At 50.0% G+C, this 12,238-nt stretch overlaps 1 protein-coding gene across 1 annotated transcript; it reads right to left on the bottom strand.

The window, feature by feature from the left end:
- Nucleotides 1-3,324: 3,324 nt before the first annotated feature.
- On the bottom strand, nt 3,325-7,551 carry LOC101985601 (olfactory receptor 226-like). The gene is made up of 2 exons (XM_005351466.2): nt 7,517-7,551; nt 3,325-4,298 (listed from the first exon to the last, which is right to left on the bottom strand). Exon 2 carries the CDS (start codon nt 4,279-4,281, stop codon nt 3,325-3,327), a length of 957 nt encoding a protein of 318 aa, XP_005351523.1. The 5' UTR covers nt 4,282-4,298; nt 7,517-7,551.
- Nucleotides 7,552-12,238: the final 4,687 nt, after the last annotated feature.

A 12,238-nucleotide genomic window follows, 5' to 3' on the forward strand; every position in this document is an offset into this window, starting at 1 on the left:
AAAAAAAAAAGAATTGTAGGGCTCATCCTATGAACAATCAGAGGCCCAATAGTACATGGTGGGTTACGTTATGGGGATGACTAAGCTGCTGAGGAGCAGGACTTTCAACCCAGTGGAGGTTTGGGTTGAGAAGAAGGTGGCTGAGAAGAGGCTCTCTCAGAGGGGCCCAGCCTATGGAGTATCATTGATTGAGAAAGACCAGGATCTGTGAGCACAAGGTAGGGTTTCATTGTGCTGGAGATCAGTAATGGTTGGTGATCATCGTTTGAGGTTCTGTAGCTGAAGAATTGTAGGTCGGGACAGAGTCTGGTTCCAGGGTGGGTCTGAGTTATGATTGACAGGTTGTTTCCAGGAGCCCTTAGCTTCCCAGGGTCTGCCATGACCCTGTTCTTTCATCTTCAACTGCTTCCCTCACCACCAGGGAATGAACTAGCATCGTCATCTCCCTAACCAGGGCTCCCTACCACCCCTTGCTGAGTTGACTCTTTTATTTTTTAAAATTGTTTTTATTGAGCTATATATTTTTCTCTTCTCCCCTTCCTTTCTACCCATCCCATGCTCCCCATGCTCCCAATTTACTCAAGAGTCTAATTCTTGAGCAATTCTTGTCTAATTCTTGGTGTATTATTACTATAACTTAATTCCATTTTCTTTCTTTTTTTTGTGGTTTTTCGAGACAGGGTTTCTCTGTGGTTTTGGAGCCTGTCCTGGAACTAGCTCTTGTAGACCAGGCTGGTCTCGAACTCACAGAGATCCGCCTGCCTCTGCCTCCCAAGTGCTGGGATTAAAGGCGTGTGCCACCATCTCCCGGCTTCATTTTCTTTTTATGTTGAGACAAGGTCTCATTGTGTAACCCTAATAGTCTGGAACTCACTTTGCAGCCCAGGCTGGTCTTGAACTCCCAGTGATCCACTTGCCTCTACCTGCCAAGTGTTGGGATTAAAGGTGTCCATTACCAAGTCTGGCTCATACTTTTTAACTTTTTCTCCCTTTCAACAGTCAACCACTGACGCCTCTGCATCTTTCTCTCCAGTTCTGTCTTCCTTCAGCACTTTCTCCTTAGCTTATCTCTTGCTTCCTCTCCTCTCCTCTCCTCTCCTCTCCTCTCCTCTCCTCTCCTCTCCTCTCCTCTCCTCTTCTCTCTTCCCCTTCTCTCCCTTCTCCTCACAAGTGTTTTTCTAGAATAAAAAGTTGACCATGTCCCTGCTCTGCATCTCAGAGTGATTCGGTGACTCTGTATTCAGTGAGAGACTAGGTAAGCCCTAGGGAATCTAAAGACTTTGGTCAGTCTGAGCCCTTGGACTTGAGCCTGAACCTTGGGCCTGAGCCTGAGCCTTTTGCCTCTGAGATTGGCATTGTCCTCTTTGGGCCTGTAGGCCTCCATATTCAGTTGTACTGTTTCACAATACCTGTCCATCCTCAAGAACACATGTCCCTACATGGTCCTGCCACCCAGAAGAGCCTACTGGAGGCAGGCACCAGGCTCTGGCTTTCAGTGTTGGACTGGGCTGTAGGCTGCCTGATTCTCTGGTGTCTGTTGGGTTGGGCAACACCTAGATAGGGCAGATACTGCATATACTTTATTATTAGTACAATGGTGAATCAGCAAGCTGGTTTCTACTATGCATGTTTGGAAGGCGAGTTTACAGGTATTGGGAAGAGGGTGTGCTTGTCAGTTTTGATCTAGAGTCATTCATTTATCAGTCTGTAGGGCAAGATGCTTGTGCATGGATATGTAAGACAGGGCCCTGGCCTCCCTATTGCAAATACAGAGCTGGATCTTTCACTAGCCAGGTGGCTACCAGCAACAGACCTTGGGTTAGCATATGCATAGAGCTCCTAATTTGCCTGGCTTTGATCCCCCCTTCCTCTTCTCTTGTTCAAATTTCCCTTATAGACAAGTGACACCCCAGATCCTCAGGCCATGTATCACTTCCTGGAACTACCAAGACCACCTCCCCAGGACGTGGAAGACTCTGTTGTCATATACCTACACTCTATGTGTCTGTGACCCTGTGAGTCCCCTGCTCCAGGACTTGGCCATCTTTTAACATACCTGTTCTACATAGCTTAGCGCAGTACCTAGGTGTCAATGGAAGCTTTGATATGTCTGTGTGTTTTATAATGGTCTTGAGAGTGATACACTTCTGTAGTACAGGTTTCCATGGCCTTGCAAATGCTGCTCAGAATCATTATCAGATAAAAACCCACAGAATGTCACACAGCTCCTGACCCACATACGACTGAGTTGAGGACTGGGGTAGGGCGGTATGAGTCCTCAGAACCCTTGGTCCCTTTAGAAACAAGGTAGCATTGGAAGGTACACTGCCTGGAGTCCTTTGCACATTTGGGGGAATCTGGAACAGTATGGCAGATGTGATCTGGGGTCCTCACTGCCCATCACCCTCAAGAGGAACAGACCAAGGTCTTCTCCAACAGAGACTGGGATGCTGGGATCCTTGGTCTGTAACTGTCATGGACACTAATGGCTGAACCCTGGCTGGAGTCAGGGTCTTCTGAAGACACCTGCCCTGTAGCAGGCAGCCCAGCTCTTTCAGGACAGAAGGTGCCTGTGGTCTGTTGGGTGGTGGGCTTCAGGAATGGTCTGAAGGTCAGGATACTGAGTTCAGATCTCTGTGAGAAGGTCCTTGCCCAACTCCTGCCTTTTGCTAGCGTCCAGAGGTGTGTATCCTGGGTCCCCTTCCTGCCTTCGTTTTCACGCTGCAGGTGACCGGTGGAGCTGGAGAGTGGCTAGCGCTCATCAGGCAGCTGACAGGTTGCCTCTGCTTAGCGGTATTCTCAGTCTCTTGGGGTCTACCTGCTTTTTCTTCTTCCCCAAGCTGTTTGTTCCCCTCTCTTGTTACCCTCTGCAACCTTGAGGCCTCTTCTTCTGGAAGACAAGCCTCCCAGCAGAAGCCACTGGTATTGGGTTATGTATGTGGGCGTCAAGGCTGCTGTTGCTTGTTGCATCCCTTGTATGGGATGTAGAGCTAGAAGTTCTGTGTGTGCTGACTTCTTCCTCTGGAATCTGGTGCGTCATGGTCTGCTCTGATCTCCTCAGGTGACAGAGGCTGCAGCTATAGGTTGACCACGGTTGGTTGGTTGGAAAGAGCCCTCACACGAGGGCAGACTTCGCATGGGTCCAGACAAGGGCTCCTGAGGGGGTCCTGGCCTGGGACCTGGGAGCCATGGTGTGGCAGCTGGCTGTGTAGACCTAAGCAGGGTTCAGGGACTGGTGGGAGGGCATACCAAACTGTCTTGCTCATCCAACTCGGTTCTGGTGAGCTGGTTAGCAGGCTCATGTCTGGAGAAGCATGATTCCTCCTAGGAGGAGGCTCCCAGAGCCTGGGCTAGTCTCTGCAGCAGCTTGCGCAATGCCTGCTTGACCTCCTGGTTCCGCAGGCAGTAGATGATCGGGTTGATGAGGGGTGTGAGCACTGTGTAGACAACTGACACAAGCTTGTTGTAGTCAAAGGAGTAAATGGCCCGTGGCCGGGCGTAGATGAAGAGGGAGGCCGAGTAGAAGATGACCACCACGGCCAGGTGCGAGGCGCAGGTGGAGAAGGCCTTCTGCCTGCCCCCGGCGGAGGGCATGCGCAACACGGTGCTGAGGATGGCTGTGTAGGAGAAGACAGTTAACACCAGGGGCCCCAACAGGATGAGCAGTGCCAGGAGGAAGTCGACGAGCTCTGCCACGGACATGTCAGAGCAGGCGAGGTTCAGTAGCGGGGACACATCGCAGAAGAAGTGGTTCATGATGTTGGGGCCGCAGTAACCCAGGCGGGAAATGAAGAAGACCTTCCCTAGGGAGATGGTGAAGCCAGAGAACCAGGAACCACCAGCCAGGAGGCTGCAGAGACCAGGGCTCATGATGGCTGGGTAGCGAAGGGGGTTGCAGACGGCCACATAGCGGTCATAGGCCATGACCCCCAAGAGCGAGCACTCGGTGCAGGCCAGTGCCAAGAAGAAGTACAGTTGTGCCATGCAGCCTGTGAAGGAGATGCGCTGGAACCTGGGTGAGAGCAGACTGAGCAGCATTTTGGGGACGGTGACGGAGATGTACCAAACCTCTAGGAAGGACAGGTTGCTGAGGAAGAGGTACATAGGTTTGTGCAGCGAGGGGCTGGCATAGATTACTGTGATGATGACCAAGTTCTCTGTCACGGTCAGCATGTAAGCCAGCAGGAAGAGCCATAGAAGGCCGATGTGGAGCCCCAGGGAGCCTGGAAATCCTACCAGGATGAACTCGGTCACATCTGAGCTGTTGTTTCTGGCAGACATGGTGACCACAATGCCACCTGAGGGAGCAGAGGGAGAAGAATGAGGTGTGGGAGAGGCCAGCAACCTCCTGAGCTGAGTTCCCTTGGGTACAGAAGAGACCTCATCCTCATATGCCACGGTCCCCCACCATTACTGCCTACAGCTTGGCTCACACAGGCTATAGCAACCAGGCTTGCTTCTTAGGGCTGACAGTTCAGCTCAGCAAGTATCAGACAAACACCGTCCATCCCGGAGGGTATATCCCGGCACTGTGAGGCTGTCTCTCAGGCTTGGCTATAGGAAGAAGCAAATAACAATTGGGATGGTGGCCTTGGACACTTTCCAGCTCTAGGATGACTCTTCTGGGCTCAGGACACATCCCCTGAGTTAGGGAGAGGCTATGGCTGGAGTCACGTTAGGCCCAGGAATTAGTGAACAGAGGCCAGCAGTATCAGAAGGGACTGAGGCTGTTTTAGAGCAAGTGGCCGGACTTGAGGAAAGGTAACAAGGAGAGAATTCTGGGGTCACCAGAAGGCATATGCGGTCAGTAGTAAGAGCAAGGCCTAGCCGGAGTGCTGGTGACTCAGCAAGGTTTACCCCGTGGGATTCAGCTCCGCCTTGCAGCACTGCTGGGCTCAGAGACCCTGCAGAGGGTGGAATTGCTAAAGACAGTCACATTGAAGTAGACATAGGCTTCCTTTTGTGCCTTGCTGAGGAGTGGGATCTCCCCTCTTAGCTGGCGCAGGGGCTTTCCAGGCTAGGCTAGGCCTCCTGAAACGTGGGTGCATTTAGTCACCATTTGCACTTACAGGCAAATCCACGTATTTGGGGCTGGGGAGACGGTTCAATGCAAAGTGTTTGTTGTTCAAGCATGAGATTCTGAGTCCGGATTCCCAGAACTCATGCAAAACTGGACACGGTAGCAGGTACCTGTGATCCCAGGGTCCTCACAGAGAGATGGAAGATAGAGATAGGAGACTCCCTAGAAGCTCACAGAGCAGCTGGCCCGGCGTGTGCAGTAGTGAAAAAGAGCCCTGACTAAACGAGGTGGAAGGAGAAGACTGGCATCTGAGGCTGTGCCCTGGTGTTTACCTATGTGCCACAGCATGTATGCGCCTCTGTACTCACACACAGGAACACGCACACACACGGGTTAAAACACAACCACATAAATAAACCTATTCACTTGGAGTGGCTGGAAAAATTTCTGCTTGTTTCCATGGTTACTGTCCTGGCTGTCCTTGGTACATCCTCACATGACTACACAGGGAAGTCCAGCTAGTTTGCTGAGCACACTGGCTCATTTCACAGAGAACACATCAGACCAGGTGTAGCCGAGGACCAACTGCCAGGCTTTTCTCCATATTCCTTCTGTCTCTAGGGTGCTGTTAAGAAACACAGCCGGTGACCAGCGCAGAATCCAGCCGCCACCAACTCTGCAGTCCCCAGGTGTCCCAGGAAGATATTCTCAGACTAGGGACCAAGCTAAGCCTCAGGACAGAGCCCAGAGTAGAGAAGATGCTGCTGTTGGGGCCTCTGACACTAGTCAGCAAACATCCTCCCAGGGCAGCTACTCTGTCCTCCATCCCGTGGAACGGCCTTTGGAGTCAAAATGCATGGGCTCCTGGGAGGGTGGCTTCCTAGGTACCCTCTGTACTGCTCTAAGAGTTCAGAGCCTCTAACATATCTATTGGCGTGTAGTTTCTCTCCCAGAGACTACAGATGTAGCAGAATACTAGAACACGAGCTGGGCTCACATGTCACCCTTTTCTTGGGCTGTGACTTTGGACAGCACACCTACACACAAGCCCCATACTCTTCTGTCAATCAGGGCTATGGTGGAATCCTCACTGGGCTACTTGGAAAAGCCATAGTAGACACCTCCTGCTGCAGATGCTCTCAGAATAGGTGGAAGGCACGCTCTAGGAATAGGGAATCCCATAGGTTATCTGCTCTGCTGGCTCCTTGGAGCAGGGAAGGTCAGGACGGTTGGTAGGTACCTGTCCTGAGCTGGCTGGATAGGACAAGTTCACTGCCAGTATGGGTATAAAGGGTACCATGTGATAGAAAGGCCTGGGTAGGTCTAACCGGGGTCAGACCTGATCATCTGAGGTTTTCGAAGGTCAGGTACTATGGTCTGGTTTGGTTCAGAGACCCTTTGTTTGCATATCTGGATCACTGATACTGCTATCTCTGACGGACCTGTCTGGGAGCTGAGCTAGGAATAGCCCAGGTCTTTCCCTGATGCAGCCCTTGTGACCCACTACAACTGCTTTCTGCTGATATCTGTTGCCCATCTGCTATGGGCATGGGCCAAATACCTCATTCTCCCGGCTAGTTCTTTCTCTGAGAGAAGAAGCAGCTGTCGCTTTATGCGACCGGAAGCACCTCTGGATTCCCAGCAGCAAGTCTAAGCTTCTGCCTCGGGGACAGGAGCAGACAAACTGGAGGCTCCTGGGGAGCCTGGAGCTGTCGAGCTTCCTGCCCTGGATTTGGAGATGCCATGGACAGGTACCCAGGAAGTTCACATGTCCCTGCTCCTCCTAACTCAACACCTAATAGAGCAACCCCATAGTTAACTTAGGTTCACTGACAGGGCATCTAGTCTTACCTTCGTGCCACATGTACACATACAGAACACAAGGCTTCACAAGGATAGCAGACTCCTGCCACATAGACAGGCATGGCCCCAGGCAAATGTACTTCTGGCAAGTACAGATATCCCAGGGAACAAACACCAAGCTCCCAGCCTCAACACACCACCCCCCAATGCCCATAGAAGTCAGTGGACAAACTCATCTTTAAAACAGTGATAATCTTAAAAACAGAGACATGTTGCCCCTCATATGAGCATTTGCTTAAGGGGATCATGGTCACCAGAAATCAGCCCCAGGCTTACCACTCAGCTAGGCTACAGCTCAGACTCATACAGATATGTGCAGGCATCCCCCCATATGTGAATACAGGTGTGTAATCGGGGTGAGGCATATACAAATGCATGAGGCATCCATACAGGCTCATGCAGATGCACACACAGACACATACAGGTGCACATACGAGTGTACACATAGACAGGTGCACACAGATATATATACAGATGCTCACAGACACATACAGGTGGACACTCAGCACATATGTAAGTAGACACATACACATGGCAATGCACAGGCACACACAGATTTCATGTGCATACACAGGGGTGCACATAGACCCACGAACACATGTACTTGAAAACCCACTCTCCCCAAGCTCTCACCTGCGTGGGGGTTGTTAGGTGATGGATCTGGGGGTTTGAGTCTGTTCTGACTGCCGGCCGCTAAGAAGGGGCCAAGGGCTTCATGGCTTCGTTCAGGATCTCCTGAAGAGTCAGTGCTGCTTCTTGGACCTTACCCTTGAAGGTGCAGAGGGCCTCAGAGTGAGAGATCATGGCTCATGGTATTGGAGGGAGATGGGGACCAGGACTGTGGTAGAGATGACTGGGTGTCCAACTGTAGGCTCCCAGGACCCCCTGGATGTTAGGTGAAACCTCCTTCCAGGAGAGGGAGGTGGGTTTTGCCGTTGGAGGGTGTTCAGCTTCTCCGTCACTGTCTAGGTCTGTTGCAACAAGATCAGAACATGGGAGAAACAAACCCAGAGTTTCACTGCACAGGAGACCCCACACAATAAAAGGGACCCCTCACATCAGAGACAACTGTCCCTTTCCAGAGGCGAAACAGGAGCTCCTCCAGCATTCTGTCACTCCATAAGAGTTGGAATTGGGACACTGTGTTCTCAGGTCCCACCCAGCCCTACACCCTCAGCGTGGGGAAGGCAGCTGAGAGCTGGGAAGCTGCAGCCTTGCTCTATCTTGCTTCAGCCAAGTTTCCAAGGGCATGTGTGTGTGTGTGTGTGTGTGTGTGTGTGTGTGTGTGTGTGTTTGTGTGTGAAGCCCTTACAGCTCCTGGCAGAGCAGCTCACAGGAGAGGGCTTGCCTAACTGGAGTTGTGCAGAGGGCTGGAACTGGGAGGAAGGAGCAGAGACCACGCCCTCTGCCCATCCCTGGGTGCTTTCCTCACCTTATCCCCATGTGGTCCTCTGAGATCATGCTTGTCAGCCAGACTGGCTGTACTAGGAGGAGATGGACACTTGCCCCAACCAAAGACCTCAGAGGTCAGGGAAGGCATGCAAGGTATTGCCATGACATGAGCAAACAGCCCACTTAACACCTCGTATGGGACCTAAAGAGCAAATCACCGGTGGGGGGTGTCCCTGGGCCTTTTGCCCCTATGCCCAACTTCAGTCTCATCAGGATCCTGGGTTTAGAGTCCCTCTTACCTGCCTGTTCAGAGCTGTTATGTCTCATCACCACTTCCTGATCCCCGGGCAGTCTCTTTTGAGGATTATTGGGTGGGATCAGCTCTTAAGGTAGACACAGAACCTTCTGCCCTAGCACAGGCACCGGCACTGTCACCGTGGGAGGACCACATTCATGTCTCTGCCCTTGCTGAAGCTTGTGGTGCACTATCTCTGCCGTTTAAACATGATAGGTGTGGTGGGTATCTTTCCAAGTGTGCCCCATGGGGAGGTTTGGCTTGAAGCTCCATGATGATATTGTCTGCAAGTGAAAGGGACAGAGGGCAATGGGTAGTGAGGGGAAGGTGTCTGGCCCTGACAAGGGAGCTTCAGCGCTGGCATGTCCAGGTAGAAGAGAGGCCATTCCCATTGCAGAGGGTAATGACCAGCTTCCTGTGGCTAGGGTTCCTGCCACTCATCTCATAGTCCTGAGTCTGATTGCTGATGCAGTCCAGACCCCGGGGACTGCCTAGGCCCAGCATTCTTGGCTCCATGATGCTTGCCTCAAAAATCATCTTACAAATGCTAGTTTGTGGGGTTCCAGATTCCAGATCCAGTAATTCTTGGTTTCTTCAGGGATCTCAAGTATGAGGATGAGATGTCATAGGCTTTGATAAAGGGCAGCTTTATGGTGGTGGTGGTGTGGGGGTGGGGGGCGGTGGTACAAGGAGGGGCTGTTTGGAGTGAGGCCTGAAAGTGTAGAGACTAGGGTCCTGCCTAATCCTCAGCCCATTCTCCACCATGGAGGTCCTTCTCACAGAGAACTTAGGACTGGGGGTACAACCTCCAGTGATCTATTGCCCCTTTCCCACCATTGTCCCAGCCTATACCAATATGCCTTCTCCTTCTTAACCAATCCCATTTCTCAGAAAGAAGCCACAAGGTGGGGAGCAACTTCCTGATTTCAGTGACCTTATCTGTGCCAACAGGCCCCCTGAGGCCCCCTGCAGCTTTGCACGGTGCCCTGGTCCTTCCTGGCTTTCTCTAGCGCCCAAACTCTTCCTCTGCTCTCTTTGCCCACGGTTCTTTCTTGGCTCCTAATATCAGTATGAAAACAGCTCTCCTCTTCTGTCTGAGGAGTTGGCTGTGAAGCCCCAGCTCCTAGAACTGTCTTCTCTCTGTCTTGGTCCCTTTTGGGAGTACACTTGCATGTTCTTCTTCATGCCCATGGCAGGGGAATACCCAGGAAGGCAAGGAGAGGCCCACCCCAATCGGTTCTCTGTTTCTTGCTCTTTCTACTCCTGGGAAGACCCCAGTGAACACACCAAGTCTCAAACAAGCTTCCACACCTAGCTCCTTAGGCAGGGAGGTTATTCCTGTACATGTAAATTCTCATGTTTATTGTATGTGGATCCTGTGCCTCCCGTAGTTCTACATCTTTGTAAGTTTTTAAGACTGAGACTTGCAGCCCACCACCTTGATGTATTTCCATATTTACTTACATCCTCTTTAATGTCTCTCAGCTTTCTGGATAAAGATGTTCCACATATTTCATGAGTCCAGTTCCCACACACTGGATATTTTTGTTGCTTCTACAAGTGGACCCGTTGGAACGCATTTTCTGAGTGGCTCAGGGGAAGATGTAAAGCTGGCTCCCATTGCCTGGATTTCTGTAGGCTGAGCACTGCTATGACATCTAGCGTTCATGCATGTCCTCCTGACATTTCTGGTGGTGACTCATGGCCTAACGCCATGGCATGTGTTTTGTTCATCTTCCTGTGCAGGTTTCCAGCTCCCGATGCAGAGTCAATCAGATCTGGAGGAGCAAGGAGCGCATGTTCATGTGAGTGGGCATGATGATGCCCGCTGTTTGAGCGAGGGGCTTCCCTCTGCCCTCTGGTTTGCAAACACCTGACTATGTTTATTTGTGAGCATAAATGGCCATTGAATTTTATTTATTCTTTGCCCCTCTTAATATGGTAACATGATTTTCCTGTGTGGCTTTTCCAGCATGGCAAACTAACAGCGGCTGATTACGAGTGTCAGCTTTCCCAAATGATGGTCAGAGCAAGCAGCTGGGGCGTCGCTGCTTTGTGGTTCTGGGTCTGGAGTTTCCTTTGGGTGGGACCTTTCCTCTCTTTCAAACAGCTTTAAGCAGGCGTGGCTGATGTTTGATAAGCACACAGAGTGCACAGTTTAGTGAGCTTGACTCAGGAACACACCCACGAACTCCTCACTGCCGTCCAGACAGTGAGTGGCTCAGGGCTGCACACTTTCCTCTTTTCTCCCCCAGGAGACCACTGGTGCTTCCTGGTACTAAAGCCTAATTTGTATTTCCTGGAACTGCAATAAGTCCAGTGTGGGTGAAACCACGCAGCCCGAGGCTTTGATTATCCGTATTGCACACACCTGCAGCACACTGGAAACCTTCATGACCATTTTCCATTGCAATTGGTGGGTGATTAACTCTTATACCAATGGGTAGACACTGGAGATGTCTCAGTTATTGGCAGTTATGAGCAATTTTGTCATGAACGCTCATGTATTGTCTTTCCATACCTCCAATGTTTTAATTTTATACCCCAATGTTTTAATTTATTTTATGTAAACACCTAAAAGTAAAATAATATGACAGGCGGTAGGTGTATGTTTAGTTTATGCAGCTCCCTGCCTGTCTTCCCTTAAGGCACTCAAGGCGAGTGATGGTGAAGATGAAATACATTAATCTGGGGATGTAGCTAATGCAATGCCTGGAGAAGAAGCCACAGCTTTGGGGTCTTCATCTGAACAGAAGGCAAGCGTAAGAAACAGAGATTCTGTCTTAAGAAAGTAGGAAGAGCAGAGCAGATCCAATTTAAGCCACAGGAAGAAAGAAATAAAAAGAAACAAATGTTAGCAAAATATAGATTATCAACAAACCTGGAGGTCAACTGGATAAAATGTCAATAAAACGAAGTCTGCTTTACTAAGACTAGCTAAGATAAAAGAGAAAGCCCACAAATTATCAGTAAGAGTTGAGAGACCGAAGAGGGGTTTCTTGTGGGTTTCACTTATGACTAAAAGTAATATAAGACATTTACAAATGGTTTTTTTGCAATAAATCACTCAATGAGGATTACATTTATGCATTTAGAAGCACTGATGTAATCAGAAATAGATTATTTGTGTATTCTGATATTTATCAAAGAAATTAAACTTATAACAAACACTTCCCACTATGGAGGTTCCTCAAAAACCAAAAAGAGAACTTCCATGTGACTCAGCTACAAGACCCCTGAGCATTCACACAAAGGCCTCCACACCAACATTTCACAGAAATGCTTGCACATCAGTTTTCTGCGGCGATGCTCACAACAGCCAAGCTATGGACCAGCCTAGGGATGACGATATGAAACATACACAGGACAGGATTTTATCCAGCTACAAAGAAGAACAAAATGATGTTCTTTGCAGGAAAATGAAGGCAGCTGGAAACTATCACATTGCATGAAATAAATCAGACTCAGACAAACATGTGTTCTCTCACCTGTGCAATCTAGAGTGTACATGACAAATTGTTCATGAATACATGACGTGATTGCATGATGGAGGAAGGTCATTGGTTAAAAAAAAAATAAAGAAACTGCTTGACTGGCCCTCATAGGTTAAAACATAGGTGGGAGGAGTAAACAGAACAGAATGCTGGGAGGAAGAGGAAGTGAGCTCA

This window comes from Microtus ochrogaster, chromosome 8 (assembly GCF_000317375.1).
Source record: "Microtus ochrogaster isolate Prairie Vole_2 chromosome 8, MicOch1.0, whole genome shotgun sequence".
Classification (NCBI taxonomy): Eukaryota; Metazoa; Chordata; class Mammalia; order Rodentia; family Cricetidae; genus Microtus; species Microtus ochrogaster.

Coding starts and splice junctions, on each gene's coding strand:
- LOC101985601 (XM_005351466.2), bottom strand. CDS start 4,281: ATGTCTGCCAGAAACAACAGCTCAGATGTGACCGAGTTCATCCTGGTA.